This window comes from Penicillium oxalicum, chromosome II (genome assembly GCF_001723175.1).
Source record: "Penicillium oxalicum strain HP7-1 chromosome II, whole genome shotgun sequence".
NCBI classification, from domain to species: Eukaryota; Fungi; Ascomycota; class Eurotiomycetes; order Eurotiales; family Aspergillaceae; genus Penicillium; species Penicillium oxalicum.
The window spans coordinates 4,301,961-4,325,066 of NC_064651.1; the positions used below are offsets into that span (position 1 = coordinate 4,301,961).

Consider the following 23,106-nt stretch of genomic DNA (forward strand, 5'->3'; position numbering starts at 1 on the left):
CTCCTTCTCGTATTTTTTGAATTAAATTCTCATGGGGAGTAAAAGTAGGTAGGGTTGGAACTTAGCTGGAGAGCGACCTTGAACCGAGCCAAACGATCTCGAATATGGATTTGAAAGCCACGTGGGAAGTCTGAGTATGGAAACCAGACAGGTTCACAAAACGCCATCCTTACGTACTTTGTTTAAGGTACCAAAGGGAAGTTGACGTAAATTCGGCCTTGTATTTGAACAGAAATGTAGATCCAGCAGGCCAACCTTATGTATCTCAATCTCCGGCGAGAATTGCATTCCAGTAGCATAACCTTCTCTTACCTACCTATCAACTCTGAAGGATGGAAGCAATGGAAGCTTCTTGGCAGCGGCCCACTCCTGTGGCCTTAACACGATTTTAACAGCTCGAGGAGAGCCTCAAACCGCATGCTCGAGCCGATGGAATGCTATCACACCTATCATGACTTTGTATATATTTGACCTAGAAATCTCCGTGAGTCCTGTCTCGTTAGCCATGTGGCACTAGCTGCCCCTCTTCAATGACTCTCACACAAGACGTGCAATTTCGGAAAATAAATCCGTAACCAAGCAAGTCCGGATCATCCACCAACAGCTTGCACAGGCGCATCTTGTCACGGTTGGGGAAAGAAATTCTCCCACGACTGAGTTGCAGCGATTCACTACTACACGTTCTAGAGCGATTGAGAATTTGAGACGACTAGTTGTGAGCCTTGAAAATTTGGCAGATTGCACCCCACTTGATTTGAACCGCTTCGGGATAGCTGACTGATTAGATAAGCCATCTCCAAGAATTCACTTGTCAGCTTTCCCCTCCACTGGCGACCGACAGATTTGACGTCGAGCACCATCGTCCTCTCGCTTGACGAACGGGCAACGGGTAAGGTCGTTGAAACTTTGATCCTCGAGTCTCAGACCTTCGGCGACAATGCCACCGCGCAAGCGGCCACAGGCCCCCCCATCAGCCAGGCCGAGGCGGCCCTCAGAGGTAACAAAAACTTTTTTTCCCGCGTCGAATGCGCGTATGATGAGATGTGGGGATGCTGATACAAAAATTTTGACATCTAGGCTACCCAGAATGCACCATCTGATTCAGTCAAGCGGAAACGCTCCTCTGTCGCCAAAGAATCTGCCCAGGCCGCGATCGAGTCTACCAATGGCCAGGCTCAAACCCAGACCGACTCTCATCGTCCTGAAGCGACTGAAGAGCAGGGATCAAAGTACCAGCATAAAGATCCCTTCGATGCGCTGCTGGAACCTTTCTACTATAACAAATCTCTTACCGATCCCATTGACACGGCAAAGGACAAGTGGAACCTCCTTCCGGCGTTCCTCAAAGTGAAGGGTCTTGTGAAACAACACATTGACTCATATAATTACTTCGTCGAAGTGCAACTCAAGAAGATTGTCGAATCCAGTTCGACTATTCGCAGTGATGTGGACCATCAGTTCTACATCAAATTCACGGACATCTATGTTGGGTCCCCGAGACGAGCAGACGAGACTCAAGATGCGGGTATCGACTTCCAGTCAGACGTCACGCCCCAGGAATGTCGGCTTCGAGACACCACTTATGCCGCACCAATTCTGGTAGATTTTGAGTATGTCCGAGGTCGACAACGTGTCATCCGACGCGGAGTCTCAATCGGCCGTATGCCGATCATGTTGCGCAGCTCAAAGTGTGTTCTCGCAAACAAAACGCCCGCGCAGATGACCGTGCTGAACGAATGCCCATTGGATCCCGGCGGTTACTTCGTTGTGAACGGAACCGAAAAAGTCATTCTGGTGCAGGAACAGCTGAGCAAGAATCGAATCATCGTTGAAACGGACCCCAAGAAGGAAATCGTTCAAGCCTCAGTCACCAGTTCCTCCAACGAGCGCAAGTCGAAAAGTTATATCGTTCTGAAAAAAGACCGACTCTATGTCAAGCACAACGTTCTTAGCGATGACATTCCTATTGTCGTGTTGCTTAAGGCTATGGGCATTCACACTGATAAAGAGATTCTACAACTGGTTGCTGGATCAGACAGCTTGTACCAGGATGACTTTGCCATCAACTTCGAAGAGGCCTTCAACCTCGGTATCTTCACTCAACAGCAGGCTTTGGATTGGATCGGTGCTCGTATCAAGATTAACCGGAAGACGGGCGCATACCGCCGAACTCATGTCCAGGAGGCGGTCGAGGCCATCGCATCCGTCATCATCTCCCACATCGAAGTCAAGGACATGAACTTCCGCCCCAAGGCCATTTATGTGGCCCACATGGCTCGCCGTGTGTTAATGGCCAAAAACGATCCGGCTCTGGTTGACGATCGAGATTACCTGGGTAACAAGCGACTGGAGCTGGCTGGTCAATTGTTGGCGCTTCTTTTCGAAGATCTGTTCAAGAAATTCTGCTTCGATATCAAGATGAATATTGACAAAGTCTTGAACAAGCGCAACAGAGCAGAGCAATTCGATGCCTGGAGTGTTGTCAGTATGCATGGTAACCACATCACTCAAGGCATGAATCGGGCAATCTCCACAGGCAACTGGAGTTTGAAGCGTTTCCGCATGGAGCGTGCCGGTGTAACCCACGTTCTCAGCCGACTCAGCTACATCGCTGCCCTGGGCATGATGACTCGAATCAGCAGTCAGTTCGAGAAGACTCGAAAGGTTTCTGGTCCTCGTGCATTGCAGCCGTCTCAATTCGGTATGCTGTGTCCTGCGGACACGCCCGAAGGTGAAGCTTGCGGTCTGGTTAAGAATCTGGCTCTGATGACTCACATCACCACCAACGACGAGGAAGGTCCAGTCAGAAATTTGATTTTCATGCTCGGTGCCGAAGACATTTCGACCGTCAGTGGAATGCAGATCTACGCCCCCGGAAGCTACTCGATCTCCATCAACGGTACGCCAACAGCTTTGACGCGGCGACCAAAGTACTTCCTCAACGCTTTCCGTCGACTTCGTCGAATGGGACGAATCTCAGAGTTCGTTAGCATTTACATCAATCACCACCAGCGTGCCGTGCACCTTGCAACCGACGACGGCCGAATTTGCCGACCCCTCATCATTGTTGAAAACGGCAAATCACGAGTTCGCCGGCACCATTTGCAGAAACTGAGAGATGGCAGGATGCAATTTGACGATTTCCTTGCTCAAGGTCTCGTCGAGTACCTTGACGTGAACGAAGAAAACGACTCATATATCTCTATTTACGAGAAGGATATTAACGAGGCTCACACTCATCTCGAAATCGAACCCTTCACCGTCCTGGGTGCTGTAGCTGGCCTCATTCCCTACCCCCACCACAACCAATCGCCCCGTAACACTTACCAATGTGCCATGGGTAAACAAGCTATTGGTGCGATTGCTTCGAATCAATTCCAGCGAATTGACTCTATCCTCTACCTCATGGTCTATCCTCAGAAACCCATGGTCAAATCTCGAACAATTGAGTTGGTCAAGTACGACCAGTTGCCTGCTGGTCAGAACGCGACTGTCGCTGTCATGAGTTATTCTGGATACGATATTGAGGATGCCCTCGTCTTGAACAAGGGGTCCGTGGATCGTGGATTCGGTCGATGCCAGGTCTATCGCAAATACGTCACAAACCTCAAGAGTTACCCCAACGGATTGAAAGATCGGCTGAACCCACCAGAGTATGAGAACGATGCTCCCATTCGCAAGCACGCTCTTCTTGAGAGCGACGGCCTTGCCGCAGTGGGTGAGGAAGTCAAGAGTGGCGAGGTCTACATCAATAAGGTGACCCCGGATTCGGCTCATACGACTGGCCTTGGAGGTGACTCGAACAAACCGCTCACCTGGCAGGCTACGCCCATGACATACAAACTTCCCGATCCGGCGTACATTGATAAAGTCATGGTGTCGGCCACCGAGGGCGAGACACAACTTCTCAAGATCTTGACGCGTCAAACACGTCGACCTGAAGTCGGTGACAAATTTTCGTCTCGTCACGGACAAAAGGGAGTTGTTGGTATCATCGCCGATCAAGTCGATATGCCTTTCACGGACTCTGGTATCAATCCCGATATTATCATGAATCCTCACGGTTTCCCTTCGCGAATGACAGTCGGCAAGATGTTAGAATTGGTTGCAGGTAAAGCCGGTGTCTTGTCCGGGCAACACGGTTACGGTACCTGTTTTGGTGGCAGTCCCGTTCAGGAGATGTCGCAAATCTTGATTGATCATGGCTTCAGTTATGGTGGCAAGGACATGCTCACTTCTGGTATCACCGGCGAGCCGTTGCCTTTCTACGTTTTCACGGGTCCAATCTATTACCAGAAGCTCAAGCACATGGTCCAGGATAAGATGCACTCGCGTGCGCGGGGTCCAAAAGCCACACTGACTCGTCAGCCCACTGAAGGTCGTTCGCGTGACGGTGGTCTTCGTTTGGGTGAGATGGAACGTGATTGTCTTATCGCCTACGGAACCAGTCAACTTCTCTTGGAACGTTTGATGATCTCATCTGATGTGCACGAAGTTGATATCTGCGAGAAGTGCGGATTTATGGGCTACCTCAACTGGTGTCCTGGGTGCAAATCCTCTCGCTCCGTCGTGAAGATGTCTATCCCTTACGCCGCAAAGCTTTTGATTCAGGAACTGATGAGTATGAATGTTGCCGCTCGTCTGAAGCTTGACGACGAGTTCCCTGAAATGAAAGGGCGATAAAAAAAATCTCCAGTATTTGGGACTCGAGATACTGATGGGTGTTTGGTACACGGCTTTGGATTGCAGGCGCAAGAGGGGTTTTTCATGTGTATAGAATATTTTTCACGCAAATGGCATAGCGCGGCGACTTGGAGAGCGACGACATTATCCAGTCTTATCCAGGTACTCTGTAAATCTGTAGATGTACCTAGTCTTACTTTTGAAGAAAGTTCTCTGGCAAATTTGCAATCTTTAACCAAAGTCCTAATGGCCAATCCTTGCTCTAACGGGGGACTGACATTGACTTCCATTGTCGACCTCTTATTGAAGGTATGGTAGCCACATCGCATATACTACTTATTACCTTTCAAAGCTCCAAAATTGGCGATTCGAACGCGACCTGCTGGTACTTTGAAAACTCGATCAGCTCCTCCAAGAATTCGTATCGTAGCTCCAAAGCTTCACTCAACGACATGGGCATGGCATCTTTAATATCCTTGTTGTTCAAAGCAATAGTCGCCATTGCCGGTTTTGTGTTCTCGTCGTCTCCTCTAATATCCAGGGTCCAATCGAGCCGTTGAGGTGGACAATTTGCCGTGGAAATGATTCGTATATTGGGATCGACTAGGAAGAAGACGAGTGCACGCGAGTACCCAGCTCTGGACTTGTCTTTGAGCTCGTAGTGCGTGAATCGATACTGAACCGTGCTGGGGAATATGACCGTGCGACCTAGTTTACATTTGATGGATCCTGGGCGCTGTATTGCCGGTTCACCATTGCAGAGGCCGAATACTTGCTTCAACCAGATAAAATCGTGAGGCTCGTGCTCAACCTCTCCCAGTGCGACCTTCTCAACGAGACTGCGAAACTCAATGACAGGATCCTCCAGATTGTCGTTGTCGATCATAATGTACGCAGACGCACAGATGTGTTCGTTCTGCACTCACGATTATCATGTATCCATGTTCCCTTTGAAGAGTCTTGAAGGAACGTGCACATGTCGGGACCACTTACCATCTGCCCATCGAGGTGCCATTCTGATTGCCAATAAGGCTCCTGCGGATTAAGATCAACACTGATGATTCTCGTAATGACTTGGAGTCCGCGATCTCTATAGTCATCGTTCAAAGACACTCCATGTTCAATCCGGACGGCGCTTGGCAAGTCCGCAGGAAGCTTGCTCGCTAGACTCTGAGGTACGGCCCAGGGTATGAAGGTATCCACGTCAGGCTGGACAGCTTTGAAATGTTCGGCTCTCCATTTCTCACATCGCTGTTCAAACTCGCTTCGCGTCTCCTTGGGCCTGATTTGCGGTTCCTCGTCGAGAACTTTCTTGGACACAGGATGATACTCGGCCTTGCGATACTCGATTCTGGCGCGCGAATGCAGTTGATCCTTGAGAGGTGTCATTGCCATGTTAAACTGGGGAATTACGCAATTGAAGGCATCCTCTATGAGGCTGTAAAGTTGCCGGTGCTTCTCTGGATGCAGGTTGTTAATATACGTGGCGATGTGCCAACGATCATCGTCGCCAAGCTCAAAATCCGCTGGCAAGCTCTGAAAGCGGCGACTGTAAGGCCTCACTTGAATATCTGACCTTGCAGCTACTCGCCAGGTCATATCCTCTCGAGTAATGCCGGTCTCTCGAGGGGGGCAAATCACCTCGCCCTGACCAGCATATCGAAGAGCTTCGTCCAGTGTTAAAGTCTTTTGGGGAAGGATGCGGGTCTTCCCATACACGAGCGGATACAGGCCCATTGCCAAAAGATCGCGTTGCTTTCCCCAGGCACCCGGATGGTAGAATTGAAGCTCGGGCTCACAATAGTCCAGTACATGGACTTCTTTCCGCAATTTCTCGAGGAGCGGCTGGGGCATGATTGAGTCGGATTTTGTGATGGCTCCATTATACAAACCCACGGCTTGATTCATTTCGTAGACCATAGCTTTAAATCTTAGCTCATCAATGATCCACTCTGCCATGTTTAGGGTGATATCTTCTCCATAGCTCAAGGCCATCTCCTTCCACATGTCCGCTGTGTGAGCATCATGAATCTGGAGGCGGTAGAAAACCATGTCAGTAATCTCGAGCCCCAGACGGTGAACGATCTCCAAGGCTTCTAAGGTTCTTTTCACCGTACCTTTTTCCACCACTCTGGAATATCGGTCAAGTCTTCCATGACACCCATCATTGCAATCTCGCGCAGAGTTTGAGCAGGTAGCCTGTCGGGTGTTCAATTAGTTTCCATCTTTGGCTACTAGAAAGAGCAGACACACTCTGTATAGCCACTCTCAATGTCCCGATCATCCAAAGCCGATGGGAACATGCTCCGGCTCTCAACCCCGTAGATATTCTTCTCTTTGGGTGAATAGTCTAATGAACGACCATAGCCAGGTAGTAGAAGTTGACTTTCTTTGTTCTTTTTTCCGGCGCCGAGAAACACTCCTCCAGTGGGGTTGCTTTCGAACATGGCTTCTGGGGAAAAAAAGGCGTGGTTTAAAGAACTCGTAGCGTAAAGTGACCACTGCTTCCGAGCAAGGCTAAAGAGTGGATGTGATATAAATCGACGAGCGATGAAGGTAGAAAAGTGCAGAAAGGATGGCTCGGGGGAATCTTTCAAGGAGACAGAGGCAGATGGATAATGGTCAAAATTGATTGTCGGTCAGACCAGAGCTGGAAGTGGTTCAAATCTCAAGGGTTGATACACTGGAGGAAATCCGGCCATTCCCTTGTTCCATGCAGTCCGACAGCGAATGATGTATCGATTCCGTCGCCACATCGGATTGATATTGTATCGGTGTGAGCCAAAAATCAAGCATGAGTGGCCAGGCAAAAAGCGCGGGCTGAGATCCCGGCCGGTGAGGTCAATAATAGCGAGACGAGGGGGAAACCATTACTTTTTCCCTCTCAATGGAGTTTTCTCTCAATTGGAAGAGCCGAGCATCAATCTCCGGCTGTATTTGGCTGTCCATGGTAGACTGCCCGTGGATGCAAGTCATCCGCAGAAGTTCGAACTCCGAGGGAGATAACGGCATGTGTGTGTCATTTCCAGCTCATCTGGCAATCTGTCATCATGAATAGGTGGATGATAAAGTCCCAAATAAACGCCAGTATGGTCTGTGCCTTAGGTAGTAGTCGAAAAATTGAGATGGTTGACATATGTCTAAACATGTATACACCGAAATTCGGCTTGCTTCTATGTACATGCACTCCTTGAGACGTAAGGCGGGCCTCAAAAATTGAGGATGACTGTGGTGGAATCTTCCAGCATGGACTCGTTTGGATGGTGGTGATTGATTCCCAATTTAGGCAGAATTGGTTGGCACAATAGGTGATCAGGTGTCAAAGTATGTCAACAACCGTGCTTTTGTAGAGCATCGAGTCATTCTTGCGACTCAAGCGGCTGCAGATACTTTCGAATGACAGACCAGTATCGTTCAGGCTGCGCCCTCATATGACCCACATGAGGAGTCCCTTGGAACTTCTCGCGATGCACCGTCCAGCCACACGCCTCCGAGTCCGACATGTGCCTCTCGACATCCTGCCAATCAACGAGTTCGTCACCATCAGAGTAAATGTAGCACCGAGTGAGCCTTCCTTCTGCATTGGCTGCCTCGACAAGGCTCTTGTCATTGATTGATCTGCGAGCCACACTGATTGCATCGGGAGTTTGTGCGATCATTTGGTAGAGCTTGATGCAGACGAGCATGATCAACAAAGCGCCTTTACTGAGCCACCGCAAAATCCATAGTCGGGGCATCGCAAAGGAAAAAGCTCTCATTGCCGCAGTGATGCTCGCAGTCCCGGGGGCGCTATCGATAATCATCGATGAGATCGGAAGTGGTCTCCCAGTGGTCTGACGGTAGGCTTTCAGTAGATGTGTGGTCCGGAACACACCTCCGTTGGAGAAGAGGTGCATAAATACCGGACATTCCGGCGTCACGGAGGCGCGAAGGGCTGCAACTGCTGGCGCAAGCTGAGCCTGTTGCGCTCCCGCCGTGGAGCGGAAAAAGAAGTCGTTGGAAGAGCTGCAAAGGAAGATGATTCGCGCAGAGGAAATAATACGTGAGTATTCATCAACATATTTGACCAGTGCACGGGCGGGCGCATCCATCCAGAAAGCAACGAGAATCACCGGTTGACCAACTCGGGAGACAGTGTCCGAATTTGGATCATGGATGTAGACAGAAGGGCCGAGTTTGGTGAACCGTGTCAAAGGATTTGCCATCGTGCCCTCCATGGTTGTTCTCATGGCAGAGATAGGTGAAGATGGATAGAAGCTGAAGGAGACGAGTTGGCGAAACCGGATTGCCTGGTCCGCGGGTGGTGAGACCAAGTCGTGGAGGCCATCGGCGACGAGTGAGGCACATCGCCCCTGAGCACAGAACCGAGTTGTACATGCTTAGATGCTATTCACATCGTAGTTGTTTCTGATAAATCGTGATTGGAGGCAATGAAAGGCAAGGTCGATTTATTTGGACCAGCGTATTCGTACAGCCATAGCAACAGGTGCAGAGGCCCGCCTTTTCGATAAATAGTGTGTCTGGTCTTGGCTCGAAACCAGTTGGCTGGCTCTTCACCATTCCATGTCTGCCACCACTAACTCCATTGAGGCAATTCATTGTCTTCGTCTGTGGGATTCATTTCGCCATAAAAATAACTACGAGTGAGAAGCGAACAAAGACGGAGTGAAACCTAAAGAAAAGCCGAGACAAATATTTAAATTGTGTCAAGATTTGAGATCCCCGAAAACGCCTGATCCTCGCTATGCCAGCGCACGTAAATTCCCCACCACGCATTTTTTTTCAAATGCGTTTGTAGTTGCAACGCATAAGTGAGGAATCTTGAAAAGAAACAACGTCGATGCCACGCCTGATCATCGCTTGTTGCGACCAAGGGTACGGCCACTTGACTTGCCCGTCTGGTTGTCAACTTCGCTGCCCGATGTCGGAGTGACGGACCCCTCATCCTTCTTCTTGCCACGCAAAGTTTGTCCTATCCCTTGAAACTTGGGTTGGTCTTGAGGAACCAAGCGTCCATTCTCGTCTCGGGGCTTTGGAGGCTTGATCGCATATCCAAAGAACAGTTGGTTCGGGGGCAGTCGCAGAGGTTGAGGGCCATTTGTCCTGCGGGTCGGAGGAGGCCGTTGAGGGTTTGCGGTGCCGGGCACAGGAGTGCTTGCCTGAGGGGTCGGCGCCTTACTGCCCTTTTTGGCATTCAAACGCTGGCCCTCGGACAAGAAGTTAGACGACACGGCTTTGGCGCCAGATGTGGCAGCCGTGGACTCGGGCGCAATAGCAGCATAGTTGATAGACTGCGCCATCGTGCCTTGAGGATGCAGCAACCCTCCCGCAGGAAGCTTCCCCTTCTTGACGACACTCCCGGGTGTACTGGCTCCACTGGTCCTCTGCGGCTCCTCATACCCGACTGGTGTAGCAAAATCGACTTCCAAATCTGTTTCAAGGACAGAGATCGCGTTCTTGGTTCCTGAAGGCTTGGTTTCCAAAACCGCCATCTCATAAACTTGGTCATTATAAGCAAAAGTGAACACATCTCCTTTTGTGAGGCAAGAGAAGTTGCGGAAAGCGTTTTCAAGCACAGCTTTGGGGTCACTGATGTCGAGAAAGGCCGTCGACTGCGCTTGAAGCTTGATGAACTGCCCAGGAGGAAGATCTGTTGACTTGATCTGGAGGAGATCGCCTGGCTCCAAAAGTAAAGTTTGCATGAGCTAGAAATGCAAAGATGTTGTCAGCACTCGTTTAATAGGTTTGGCGGGAAGATAGCACCCACCCAAAATGGCAAATAAATCTTCCCTTCTTCTGCAATGAATTCCAGCACACCAGCATGTGTCATTCGCTCTTTGGCACCGTTGTGAAGCTCAAACAGCATTGGGTACGTGATGTGGAGCCGTGTAAGCTTGTCCAAAGCACTTGGCGGCATGATAACTTTGCCGCCATGGTTGACATTCTCCCGTTCAGGACCCGGAAGCATGGCGACGGGATAGCAACGATAGTATTCATCAAAGCGACGAGGAGCTGCACCTGGCCGCATCGTACCGGCACCGAGGATGCCTTCCATTGGGTCGTCTGGCCAGTAACCGGGTCGAAACTGGGACTGTCAGAAGGATCTTTGACGGGAAAAAAACACAGAAAGCATTTCAAGCTTACCATTCTTCTTGGTAAATGTGTTGATGGGAAAAGGAGATGCTAAAAGAGGGGGAAGTGAGAGTTGAAACCACAGAAGGTGAAGGGCCTTTGTGTTGGAGTGAGCAAGTTGCGCCTTAAGCCACGCCGCGGAGAGTGACGCAAGTTGGCTCCGCAGTGATTTTCCGTTCCGTCCCCGGACACGACCTGCGAACCACCAGGTGCGAAGCTTGACGAACCAAGCATCTACAGTCTGAAGAGCACCTGCAGCGCAAAAGCCCTTCCTCAACGATGGCAAGTGCACAACCACGTCCGAAACGGGCTGGAGAGGATTTTACCCGAACCCACCATAGCCAAATTGACGACGATGGGCCCGACAGCAAGAAACCCCGATTTGACCTCCGTAACCCTTCTGCGCTTGCGCCTGATACACTGGACGAAGATCAATTCTTAGATGCAGATGAAATTGGCAAAAGAGGCCAAAAGGTCCGCCGGAAAGCAGTCAATATCGATGGCTACGACTCCGATAGTGAGAATGAAGGATTCTCGGCACGGATTGAAAAGATGTCAGAACAAAAACGCAAGCAGCACGACGCCGAAGATGACGACATGTTTGCAGAATTACAAGAGGACTTTGGCGAGGAGGAAATTGACGCCGATGAGGCACTGCGAAAAAATAAGAAAAACGTGCGCTTCCTGCGGGATGAGGAAATCGAAGGTCAAGATGCGACCTCGAAAGGTGGCAAAGCGATGCACGCGGACCTGAGCAAAGGTCCAGACGAAGTCGACGTCGAAGAAGAGGAGGAGAGCGAGAGCGATGTTGCAGAAGAAGAGCGCGCGAAGATCGACGACGAGATTGACGAAGAGCTGGGCGCAGGTGCCAAGAAGAAGAACGCGCCATTGCTAGACGCCTTCAATATGAGAGCGGAGCAAGAGGAGGGCCGGTTCGATGATCAAGGAAACTACGTCCGTAAAGCAGCCGACCCGGATGCTGTCTACGATACATGGCTAGATGGTGTTTCTAAGAAAGACATCCGAAAGGCCAAAGAAGCTGTCGAGAAGCGCGAGGAGGAGAGAAAGGAACAAGATCGCGTCAACGACAGTGTCTTGACAGCAGACGCACTGGCAACAATTATCACGCATCTCGAACGTGGCGAAACGATATTGGAAGCTCTGGCTCGTCTCGGCAAAGGCCTCCAGCGAAAGCCAAAATGGCAAAACAAGAAAAAGAACAAAAAAGTCGCGGTCTCAGAGGACACAGAAATGACCGAAGAGAACCCCGAAGAGGATGTCCGCAGGAAGGCGATCGATGCGGTCACAGGAGCTGCGGACATCCTCATGGGCCGAGGTCAGCCGGAAATCTACGACACCGCGCGGGAGCTTCTGACTCGACAGTACCGTAATGAAACTGGGGAAGATTGGGTCGACCAGCAAGGACTTTCGAAGGAAGCTGAACCCGACACGAACGCTACAATGTGGGAGTTTCGATGGGCGGACGCTCGTGATGGCGGAAACACCCATGGGCCATACGACAGCGTTACGATGGAATCGTGGAAAAATGCTGGCTATTTTGGTGAAGGTGTTGAGTTTCGTCGGGTTGGAGCCACCGAGCAATGGACTCCATCAGCAGATTTTGTTTAGAAGTATCAGGCTGTTGAAAGCAGGCCTCAATTGATAAACACAAAAATACCCAGACAAAGCGCCAATCCTATCATACATCTATTGATGTCAAAAGAAAACCAAAGCACTCAAGCGCCAAATACGCATCATCCCCCTTGTATCGCTGAACCAGTCGCGTGGATCCGCCCATCACCCGTCAGTGTGACCGTGGTCAGGGCACCGAGATCAATCGGTAGGGCTAAGAAATCTCCATAGCGTCGCTATTCGCAGCAGCTGAGAAATTGACAGCTCCCTGATCGCCAATAAAACGCTGTTCATACTGATTGACGAACTTGACGCTCCGACCGGGATCATAAAAGAGTCGGAAGCTGCGCTGAACGTCCTCAATGCTAACCTCTTTGGCTTTGCGCTTTTGACTCAAAAGATGTGAGGTAGTAATGATGTTGCTGGCATAGCGCAGGTTTGACTCCTGCCCGATCTTCGTCAAAAGAGCGAGCGCATCCGGTGAAACGTCAATCTCCTCTTCCTGCGCACGAATTGCCAAAATTTGACGAATTTCGTCGGCAGAGTAAGGCTGAGTGCTCACGATGACAACACGGTCGAGGAAGTCGAGAGGAAGGCCGTGAGGGGATGTGTATGTGGTGCCACGGATCTTTGCCTGACCGCGGTTGCTTGCCATGATGACGATAGGGGCAAGCTCAGCCTCGAGGGCACGGTTGATGTACGAAAAACATTCAATGTCCAGCATGTGGACCTCATCGATGAACAGAACGCCAGGAATAATTTCGGCCTTTCCTTCTTCTTTCCATTCAGCCACCTTAGTGTTAATCTGGTCCCGGACCTCACTGCGAATTTCGCCAGTGTCTCCCGAGAAGAGCGCCAGGAATCCTTGCGAGCGTGAATTAATCACATCGATTTCGTGCAGGCTGACCGTGTGCACGATCTCCTTGCGAACTTGCAACTCTCCCTCGGGACATTGAACGAATTTGGTGTCTGCACCCATGGCGTCGTAGTCTCGCGAGCGAGCGTATGATCGGCCTAGTTTTGTGATTTTACCGGAAGATTTATCGATGGAAATAACATCGCCCGCCATCACACGTTCCTTCGTCATCGAGTCGATCATTTTGGTTCCCATGTCGTAAATCGTTTCCATGTCGGTAGTTTTAATTGTGAGCTTCCCTTGTTTGTTGCCCTGTGCTCGTTAGCAGGTGGCAAAATGAAGTAGAGCCGACAAGAGCCACGTATTTTGAATTGTACTTACCCCGGTGACACTGCGATCAATCTGGATTTCAACGACCTCGCCCTCAATGATTTCACTTTCTTCCTTGATCCGCACCCCAATTGACTTTCGGAACGCCTGCGTCAGGGCTTCTGTTTTTGACATCTCCATTGAGAAGATCTCTGAGGAGGCAAGCATCGTGAAAGGAACATCTGATCCAAGCGACTGCGCCATACCCATCGCGATAGCAGTTTTACCAGTGCTGGGGGGGCCGGCAATCAACACGGCGCGACCCGCAATTTTACCCTCCTTGACCATCTGAAGGATGACTGCAGCAGCTTTCCGGGCCTTCTCTTGCCCAACAAGGCCTTGAGAGGCACCGCGAGGCTGTAAAGAGTCTGCATCGACACCGAGACCGCGAATGTGTGAGTGGGCCGCAATGAGGTTGAGACCGCGGAGCTCCTTGCTTTCTGCGACGGTAGAAATTGGCTATCCAAACAATGCGGCAATCAGAATCGATTCAGATTTGGTCATCAGAAGGGCACTTACCACAGCCATGTTGAGGGATCCTCTTGTGATGTGACTTTGTTAAATTTGGTAAAGAAGACTAGATTCAAAAACGCGACAGAGCTTCTCCGAGAAACCAAGCAGCGGCCGAGCAGGACCCGTATCCTTTCACCGCCCGGCAGTACGTGTCTCAAAGAAATAATTTTGCCGATTCATTTGCGTTGTCAGTCAAGACAAACAGAAATATTCTAACCAGTATCTTCTCGTCAATCCCAGCGTCGCTTGATCCTTGTGGCTTTGGCGCTAATTTTGAGCCTGGATAGTATTCGGATCTGCTGGTCGAGTGTGTTTCCAAGAGAGCCCACGGCGTGTCGCATCCGACGAGACGCGCCTCTGTTGCGCACCGGATATTAGCGCCTTATTCCAAGGTGTTTGTGATCCATTCTCAGATCTTCGAGTGTCACCTTTCAGAATATTAGTTGTGAGGGTATTCATTTCTCAGGCCCCCCGATATCCTTTCTTTGATGCGGCTATAAAACAGAGGAAAATGAAGCTGGCGACCTCACATGCTTAATTAATTCGTTGTCTTGCATAATGGGTAATGCCTCGACTCATTCAAAGTCCGCGGACCCTCGATTGAGCCGTGCAACCAACAGACCGTCCATTATCACCTCTCATGAATCTTTGTTACAAGTTGCAACTCCGGCGGAAAGGCCGAGCTCCTCCCGTGTCCTCGACTTTAGACGGAATGTTGACCAAGTGCCGTCCCAAGGACTTTCGACAGTTCATGGCGGAGTCCCGAATGTCGGCAATCGGAATGACATCTCCGTGAAATCTAGTCCTCTGGTTTCGATTTTCCTGGAGCTCTCTGAGCTCGCCGCTACCAAAGCCTTGCAAGAAAAGGAAAAAGTGATACTGCTAGAAGAAAATGCCTCTATCAAGCAGCGTCTGGAGAAAGCAAAATCCAGGGATGCTTTCGCAATCACGATTGAGAATGCACAGGCCGAGGAAGCCGCTTCTCAGGCCAAGTTGCGCAAAGTCCAATTCGAGATAGATCAGGCAGAGATATCACGGCGCCAGGTGGCTTGTTCCTTGGAAAAGTCTTTAGGTGGGATGTTCGCCGAGAACTCTGGTTTTGATCCAAGCTCGGCTCTCGTCCCTTTCATTCCTCGTGACGAAGACGAAAAAGTCGCAAAGCTGGAGGCCGAGAATCAGGAGATCAAGGCGGAGTTACAGGACATAAAAGAGCGACTTTTGCAACAACGGGTCGAGTCGCCTCATGGCTTGCAATCCTCGATTTCAAGGATTGAGAAATCTGTCAATAGTCAGGTGATGAGTAACCAAGGTATCAACAAAAGACTTCGAAAGCTCGAAGAATGGAGAGAGTGTATGGAGGACGGGGCTGCAGAGTCCTCATACGCTTGGCCGGCAAGTCTCTGGATCTGGAGCTACTCCAAAATGACGTCAAAGTGGCCCATGGAAAAGCGATTGAGGCACAAAAGCGAGCGGAGGCAATGGGAGATCGTCTCTCAATACTTCAACGTGACATTGCGGCTTTAAGAAATTCGATCGATCTTTACTCCCCTTCGCGACAGAACTTCGACAAAACCATGAAGTCTGCCGAGTTGATCTTACAACAAATTCCGGATTTCAAATCAAGACTCGAAAAAATGGAGAACGATCGCGAAGAGCTCAAACATGCGACAACGGATGCTACACGAGAGATTGAAACGAAGGTCCGGGAGCTGGACTCGCGTTTTGTGACCTTCCGACAGAGCCATGATGCGAAAATTCATCTAATCGAGAGCGGTATCCGTCAGGGCGAAGGCACAGACAACAATAGCCAGAGCAACAATCCTCAAAACAGTGAGACTCCTGGTTTCCTCAAGACAGCTGTCGAGAAGCTGGAACACAACCACAGATTGCTATTGAATACCGTGAATAAGCTGCTAGCGGACACGCCTCGGGTCCAAAAGTGCCTTGCAGTATATGAGGCACTAGTTGCTGCTGTGCGCTCTTTGGAGCTCCGATACTCTAACATCAACTCGGAACATCTGGTCAAGAACATGGCTTCTGCCATGACGGAAATGTATCCATCCATGCCGCAAGCTCTAGAGCAGCTTAATCAGCTCAAAGCTCATTGTACTCAGGAGATTGCAACGCTCAAAAGCAGTGAAAAGCAGCACTACGATTGTTTGGACTCTAAGCTGGATCGAATCCACGCAGGTATAGAGACCAAACTTGAACACCTACAAAAGAATGTCAAAGAGCTTGGCGATGGTCTCAAAGAGCAACTTGAGGATACTTGGGACATCAAGAATAAATTTCAGACTCACTCGGATGCTTTTTCTGAACTGGCAGACTCGCTTCTCGAGGCGCAAGGGCAAATGGAAAAAGTCAACGAGGCTTCCGCAGCCATCGCGGTGGTCACCACACAGGTTCGAAACTTAGAGCATCGAGTTGGGGGTGAGAATATCATGAAGGAGACCTTGACCCAGTCGTCGACGGGAAAGGAAATCCCCCATGTCGGTATCGATGGTAGCAGCAGCATATATGACGCACTCGACAAATTAACGGCAAATTATCAAGATCTCGAATCCAGGATCAAACAGCAAGGGGAGGCTGTCTCCGTTGAAAGCGCTAAGCTGACAGCCGAATGTTCACGAATTGCCAGCTCGTGGGATCAAGTCAGGCTTGAATTTGAAAATGGCCAGGACTCTGATCAGATCACCGAGTTGTCTCAGAAAATTCAGGCGCTTTTGTCTGACGTCCACTCTTTACAAATTAGACTCGACAATGAGGTGAAGTTAATTATTGGGCGCATGGATGGCATGGCTTCCGCTGGTGATTTGAGCCTTTTCAAGAGTGAGGCTCTGTCTCGCTTCGAGAAACTCGGAGCAGCATTGTCTGCCAGCTGGAGCGATCCGTTGTCCGCAAGAGAACACAGTGCCAAGGGCCCCCCACAGGATCCCTCGGTCGTCTCAGGCAGCATTGGTGATGATTACAGAATACTTGGCAATGCCGCGCGGGAGCCCAACCAAAGTTCCCTCAAGTGGTTGCGGGAGCGGCCTGCTTCTTCACATTCATCAAGCTCGATGCCTGAAGTCTTTGGGAACAATTCAGTTGCTGCCGTGGATGATAGTCCGAGAAGCCCATTCATACCCGGCTCTCCTTCCACAGATGCGCCTAGTCTTCCGGCACCGAGACCCTTTATCATGGACTTGCCAATAGCGTTCCGCATTTCGGAAGAGGATCGGACAGGGATCAGACAGGATCATCGTAGCCCGCTCGTGGATGGATCTCGCTCTCCCAAAGCTCCCAACTCCCAGCTAGTACCGACCACGCGTACGAACGATAGTGTGGCCGGAAATTCCGAGTCTGGACCATCAAGGAAACGTCCACGTCAGGGCACATTCTCGGACGACGGAGGTGGATCATGGACATCTACATCCACTCGCACACCCAACGTTGCGAAATCCAGCAATGAGAATGAATCCTCTCTGTCGAAGAAAGCAAGAAAGAAACTGGAGAAGAGAGAGCGAAAGGAGCAGCGTAAAAGGCAAAAGGGGCCGATGCATTGATCATCCGCCGCGATTTACTTGATCAGCACGGTTCGATGTTTGTTTCTGGGAGTTTTTTTTATTTCTTTCCTTCTTGGGCGCCTTATACCCACAGCGTCACCGCATTGTTACATGTTTATTCTGCAATAATTCTGTTATCGCACAAGGTATTTCTACCGTCTTATCCCTGCGATGTCCACATATGCAGCTCTAGCTCGTACCTCGGCGGAGAGCTATTCAGAGTGATCCGAAGAATTTAAGCACCGCTTCGTGGATCGCAAGTTGTCAGTCCTGTGTTCTGGTTCCATTTTCATAGTGAGTTGTCTGCACGTACCTTGCCGGAATCCTTCCGGGTTCTCTGAGATGAGCCAGTGTCCGGCCTCTACGTCTGCGATCTGCGCGTTGGGGAAGAAGGTCTTGATGGCGGGCATGGTGTTATCCGAGACGTACCGAGACCTCGTACCTCGGACGAACAACGTGGGCCCATGATACTGTTTCCCCTCCGATTCCGAGAAAGGGAAATCAGCCATATCATTGAGAGAGTCCCCGATGACAGACAGAGGTACGCGGAATTTGAGGATATTGTCTTCCGATCGGACAAGATTGGTCAAAAGAAATTGACGGATTGGAAGAGACTGGATTTCCCGGATTAGCGGTCATGCACACCCGAGGCCAAGTCAACATGTTAGCACATCGCCCAGTCATTATGCATTACCTCTTCAAATTCTTTCAAAATTTTGTCTGCTTCAGACTGCTTGGACACCTTTGCCTGTTCGACCTGTTGCATGCCACGGACATACTTGGGAAAGTCGCTCTTCAGAGCGGCGTTGACGGGGGCATTGTCGACAGGAATCAACCCGGAGACACGCTCGGGTGAGCAAAGTGCCACCGTCATGGCGACTTTGGCACCCCTGTTGCGGACGAGTCAGTGCTTTTGTTGAGATTGTGGTAGGTCCATGGAGTCAAGGGGTAATCCTGCGCAACTAGTGGAAGGCAACTATCCCATCCCTGGCCAGAACTTACATAGAGTGACCAATCAAGACGGACTTGCCAATTTGATGTTGCTCCATAAATTCCTGCACATCTTCGGCCATGACGGCATAATTATGGCCAGGTGCATGGAAGGAGTCTCCGTGGTTACGCAAGTCCTAAGACGCGGTTCATTAGTCTCTTGTGCCCTGGCTGAGTTTGCTATCAATGATGGCTCAGGAGGGGACAACAGGACTTACCAAGTTATAGATGCGACATTTCAGGTCGCGAGCAAGAGCTCTGTACCAGACAGGAGGAAGCCACACATGAGTCTCACAATCCATCGTCCATTTGTCCAATCTTTTTTTTTTATTTCATTCACTTACTTGCTAATGCTGCGGTTGTTCTGCTTTGAGCCGAACAGCCCGTGAAGAAACACGATCGGATCCCGTTGAATGGCTTCGTTTTCAGGACCAAAGACTTGGAAGGCCAGTTCTGTGCGAGAGACTCGCGCCGTTGAAAATGCGCGCAAGCTAATGGAGGCCCGCATGGGTAGCCGAGGAAAGAGCATAATGTAGAGTCTACACCTGCCCACCCGCGATTGATTGAACACAGAGATTCCTCGATTGACTCACGAGCCTACCGGTCTGGTTTTCAAGACCAACCCCTGTCAGATAGGTGGTCGTTGCGGTCGCCAATGAAATTTGGTAATCCTGAGGCTTCCTCTACCCGAATCATGACCACCCGCCACTGAGGTAACTTGTCGGTCCGGGCCTGAACAGGCTGACTCAGCTGACGTTCCACGGGCCGTCGAGTCACCAGCAATGGCAAGGCGTTTTCGTGTCTACATTACACGACAACGGGAGTAGTCTCCTTCCAGTGCGTACTTCACCTCCAACGAATTGAAGATAATCTGTAACTATGAGCATAAGCTATGCTGTAGTAACACACAAAATCAAATGCTCACTACTAAGGTGACGAGGATAGTAGGTCACTTCAATACATAGGTCGCAGGTAGCTGGTAGGCTACCATACGTAATAGATAAGCTATTTTATCGAACCGGCTAATGTATACACCCCGAAAGATAAACTAGTAGCGCCCGCAAGATACGCGATTTCAACTCGATTCGAACGCGAATGAACGCGGATCAATATAAAGAACAAGCTATAATTCTGGGTGCAACTCGGTAGTGCTTATGATCTCGATATGAAAATGACTCCAAGTTGAGCATTTTAATATGATACGGGAAATGAATGAGGTAGGTAGTTAAAGCGGAGTGTAGAAACACGGTATGCAGGTGATGAGACCTACTGAAGAAGTAATTGAAAGGACTTTGTGCACTCGATTAGTATATGATGTGCAGTACATAAGCCCTACAAGAGCTCTAAGGCCTATCAGATAATGACTCCAAGTTGAACGTAGTCGTTCGATAAAGAGACATGGAGAAGGTGATGACCTAGTTGAGCGGAGTGTAGGAATCCCGTAATTAAACTTCTAAGTACCTAGGTACTGGTAGTAACCGAGGGGATCTTGTGCGCTCAGCTAGTACATGCTATGCAGTACATAAACCCTGCCCACAAAAAACGGGTGCTAATTTACAGTACGAGATGAAGCTCCACTGAAAAAGAACCCAACAACAAATGAAAGCAAAAGAACGGATGACAAGGTAAGATCTGCTGCTGATTATGGCGGGGTTCAAATCCCGGTGTTACTGCCTTCACTAGTCAACGGTCACCTGGTCCCGTAATGCTGCTGAATACACATCAAAGTCCCAGAAACGCTCTTGTCGTCACAACAGAAAACGTGGAGGAAATGACGCTATTTGCTACATATCAGGCTCTGATCGACAATGTGAATGCTGTCTAGCCAAATCTGGAGGTCCTAAGCATAAGATGATGACAAATTCACCCCCTCTGGGGACTACATAATATCTGGGAAGGCCTCTGGGTCGCCTACTACGGCTTGTAAGTAGCTTCTGCTTAGAGCGCACGGCTTGAATGAGAATTCTAGCCTTGGATCAAAAAAACCTCTATCCCTGCATCTTTTGTGAATCCTTTGGAAATCGCCGCCTTATTGTCTGTTCCCCTCCTGCTTTGATCGAGAGCCAGCAAAATGTCGAGTCCGGCAAAGCCTTACCAGATCGCTGTGTCCGATGAGGATCTTCACGATCTCAAACAGCGTCTTCAGCTCGCTAAATTTCCGTCTCAATTCGAGTCGGCGGACCAAGATTCCTGGGATTTTGGTGCCCCGGCGAGCGAGGTGAAACGGCTTGCCAAATTTTGGCACGACGGCTTTGACTGGCGAAAAGCTGAAGCGAAACTGAACCAGTTGCCGCAATACCACACAGACATCGAAGTTGACGGGTTTGGGGTTTTGGACATTCACTGTCAGTGTTCGCAGACCCGAGGGTCATTCAAAAGAGAATTGTGCTTAACCAAATACTTGCAGTCGTCCACCAGATCAGTCCCACAGAGGGCGCCATTCCACTTCTTTTCAGCCATGGATGTATGGATGCTCCTGCTACTCGCTTACCCCTGAAGTCGTGCAGATACTAATATGACCGACCCTAGGGCCGGGATCATTCTTTGAAGTCTCGAAATTGTTGCCAGGACTTCAAGGTGGCGGTGATCATCCGTCATTCAACGTCGTTGCCCTGTCACTTCCAAATTTTGGATTCTCGTCCGGTGTAACCCGCCGCGGGTTTGGTCTGAGACAATACGCCGAAACATGCCACAAGCTGATGCTCAAGCTGGGCTACAAGCAATATGGTGAGACTTGAGGTTTACAACGGCCACTCACCAATCATTTCTAATGCTCTTGTGCTACAGTTACTCAAGGCGGGGATTGGGGCTATGCGATTACCCGAACGATGGGACTTTTGTATCCCGAGAGCTGTAAGGCTTCGCACGTCAACGTGGCCGTGTCGGATCCCCCTCGGTGGTCCAGTAGCCCATTCCTAGCCCTGCAGCATGCTCTGACCCCGTATACTCCACGAGAGCAGGCAGGACTTGGGCGATCGCAATGGTTCCGCCAAGAGGGATATGGATACAACATCCTTCAAAGCACCAAGCCTCAGACCATTGGGACAGCACTTGCAGACAGTCCGGTCGCACTGCTCGCATGGATTTTAGAGAAACTGCACGACTGGACCGATTCTTATCCATGGACAGATGACGAGATTTTGACTTGGGTCTCAATTTACTGGTTTTCCAAATCAGGCCCCGAAGCGAGTACGCGGATTTACTACGAAGCAACGCACGTCGAGCCTGCCACGGGAATCAAGTATGAGCAGATCAAAGCTTACATTCCCCAGGTCAAGCTTGGTATCAGTCACTTCCCGCGGGAAATCTCAATTGTACCGTCAACATGGGCAGCGGGCTTGGGCCCTGTGGTACAACAGACGGAGCATGAGAGGGGGGGTCATTTTGCGGCGTGGGAAGTCCCGGACGCCATTCTTCAAGATCTGCGGGCAATGTTCGGGAAAAATGGTCCATGTCATGCAGTTCTCTCGAAGAGGTGAAGGGCCTGCTTCATCTCCGTCTTCTCGTGATGACAGAAACTGCGACCGCTGTTTGAGAGCAATCGGATTATATTGAGGGTTGGAAGAAAAACCAATGAGTACTAGTACGAGGCCTGTGAACAACCCAACTACCATCCATACTTCACTCATAGTGGAAACGATGTGAAGACTGCCCGATTAGTGAGAAACTGCCAAAATGTAGGCCACTTTTGGGGCAAATTCACCACCTTGTATATTATTTCCCCGCCTGACACCAGCTTTAAGGTGAGTACTTGACGTGGGGAGCCCACTAGCATTCCTAATTCCAACATGGGCTCCTAAATGTAATTCTGCATCGATTCTATGTACATCTCCTCTACTTCTTCCCATGTCCCACACTGCCTCTTTGGCTTCGCCTCTTTAACGTGGCTTTCTCTCCCAAACTTGTCGCTTGTCAAAAACATTACACTGAGTCAGAAGGATGCAGGCTTTATGTGGGAGACCAGTGTCGCGCAATGGCAAACAATGTAAATCATACACACAAACATACACACACACACACACACACTTGGTTCGCGGCCTTCTCACGTAGATGAATGGTGGATTCGCTCAATGCAGGTTTGCCTCGAGTGCTGCCCGGTACAAAACATCCAGCCCTAGTGCATATTTTGCGTCATTTCAATGAAAATAAGCAATGGAATTAGGGTGTCTATACAGGCTTGCTGCCTTCGCAAGTGGAGACTTTCTCGGCAAGTGAGAAGTAGCGAACCATTTGAAGTCCCCTGTCTTGAGGGGGACGTAAAGGATTGTCTCTAGAATCTACCGGACTGAGTATCCTTTTACCTTTCGGTGACGAGAGACCACTTGGGCGCGGTCTGTGCAATAGATCATGAACGACGGCAACTCAACCCTGCCCTTGGCATTCGCC

The 23,106-nt window shown here is 50.0% G+C and overlaps 10 protein-coding genes across 10 annotated transcripts; 5 read left to right on the plus strand and 5 right to left on the minus strand.

Annotated features, from left to right (window-relative positions):
• Positions 1-937: 937 nt before the first annotated feature.
• On the plus strand, positions 938-4,683 carry POX_b03351 (DNA-directed RNA polymerase III subunit RPC2; the record flags this gene model as incomplete). The annotated part of the gene is made up of 2 exons (XM_050112248.1): positions 938-997; positions 1,078-4,683. The coding sequence occupies 2 exons, from the start codon at positions 938-940 to the stop codon at positions 4,681-4,683; spliced, it is 3,666 nt and encodes a 1,221-aa protein (XP_049972594.1).
• A 346-nt stretch (positions 4,684-5,029) lies between these two features.
• On the minus strand, positions 5,030-7,130 carry POX_b03352 (uncharacterized protein; the record flags this gene model as incomplete). Its single annotated transcript, XM_050112249.1, has 4 exons — positions 5,030-5,599; positions 5,677-6,714; positions 6,801-6,882; positions 6,937-7,130. The coding sequence occupies 4 exons, from the start codon at positions 7,128-7,130 to the stop codon at positions 5,030-5,032; spliced, it is 1,884 nt and encodes a 627-aa protein (XP_049972595.1).
• Positions 7,131-8,042: 912 nt separating this feature from the next.
• POX_b03353 (uncharacterized protein) lies at positions 8,043-8,912 on the minus strand (the record flags this gene model as incomplete). The annotated part of the gene is made up of 1 exon (XM_050112250.1): positions 8,043-8,912. The coding sequence occupies one exon, from the start codon at positions 8,910-8,912 to the stop codon at positions 8,043-8,045; it is 870 nt and encodes a 289-aa protein (XP_049972596.1).
• A 624-nt stretch (positions 8,913-9,536) lies between these two features.
• POX_b03354 (Ubiquitin fusion degradation protein 1) lies at positions 9,537-10,830 on the minus strand (the record flags this gene model as incomplete). The annotated part of the gene is made up of 3 exons (XM_050112251.1): positions 9,537-10,388; positions 10,451-10,768; positions 10,828-10,830. 3 exons carry the CDS (start codon positions 10,828-10,830, stop codon positions 9,537-9,539), a joined length of 1,173 nt encoding a protein of 390 aa, XP_049972597.1.
• Positions 10,831-11,094: 264 nt separating this feature from the next.
• On the plus strand, positions 11,095-12,444 carry POX_b03355 (uncharacterized protein; the record flags this gene model as incomplete). The annotated part of the gene is made up of 1 exon (XM_050112252.1): positions 11,095-12,444. One exon carries the CDS (start codon positions 11,095-11,097, stop codon positions 12,442-12,444), a length of 1,350 nt encoding a protein of 449 aa, XP_049972598.1.
• Positions 12,445-12,661: 217 nt separating this feature from the next.
• Positions 12,662-14,200, minus strand: POX_b03356 (RuvB-like helicase 2; the record flags this gene model as incomplete). Its single annotated transcript, XM_050112253.1, has 3 exons — positions 12,662-13,615; positions 13,685-14,131; positions 14,192-14,200. 3 exons carry the CDS (start codon positions 14,198-14,200, stop codon positions 12,662-12,664), a joined length of 1,410 nt encoding a protein of 469 aa, XP_049972599.1.
• Positions 14,201-14,743: 543 nt separating this feature from the next.
• Positions 14,744-15,709, plus strand: POX_b03357 (uncharacterized protein; the record flags this gene model as incomplete). The annotated part of the gene is made up of 1 exon (XM_050112254.1): positions 14,744-15,709. One exon carries the CDS (start codon positions 14,744-14,746, stop codon positions 15,707-15,709), a length of 966 nt encoding a protein of 321 aa, XP_049972600.1.
• A 50-nt stretch (positions 15,710-15,759) lies between these two features.
• On the plus strand, positions 15,760-17,730 carry POX_b03358 (uncharacterized protein; the record flags this gene model as incomplete). Its single annotated transcript, XM_050112255.1, has 1 exon — positions 15,760-17,730. The coding sequence occupies one exon, from the start codon at positions 15,760-15,762 to the stop codon at positions 17,728-17,730; it is 1,971 nt and encodes a 656-aa protein (XP_049972601.1).
• A 216-nt stretch (positions 17,731-17,946) lies between these two features.
• POX_b03359 (Protein ABHD11) lies at positions 17,947-19,249 on the minus strand (the record flags this gene model as incomplete). The annotated part of the gene is made up of 6 exons (XM_050112256.1): positions 17,947-17,975; positions 18,044-18,344; positions 18,425-18,620; positions 18,733-18,857; positions 18,939-18,978; positions 19,065-19,249. The coding sequence occupies 6 exons, from the start codon at positions 19,247-19,249 to the stop codon at positions 17,947-17,949; spliced, it is 876 nt and encodes a 291-aa protein (XP_049972602.1).
• A 1,542-nt stretch (positions 19,250-20,791) lies between these two features.
• POX_b03360 (uncharacterized protein) lies at positions 20,792-22,199 on the plus strand (the record flags this gene model as incomplete). Its single annotated transcript, XM_050112257.1, has 4 exons — positions 20,792-21,065; positions 21,128-21,184; positions 21,250-21,447; positions 21,508-22,199. 4 exons carry the CDS (start codon positions 20,792-20,794, stop codon positions 22,197-22,199), a joined length of 1,221 nt encoding a protein of 406 aa, XP_049972603.1.
• Between the last annotated feature and the right edge of the window lie 907 nt (positions 22,200-23,106).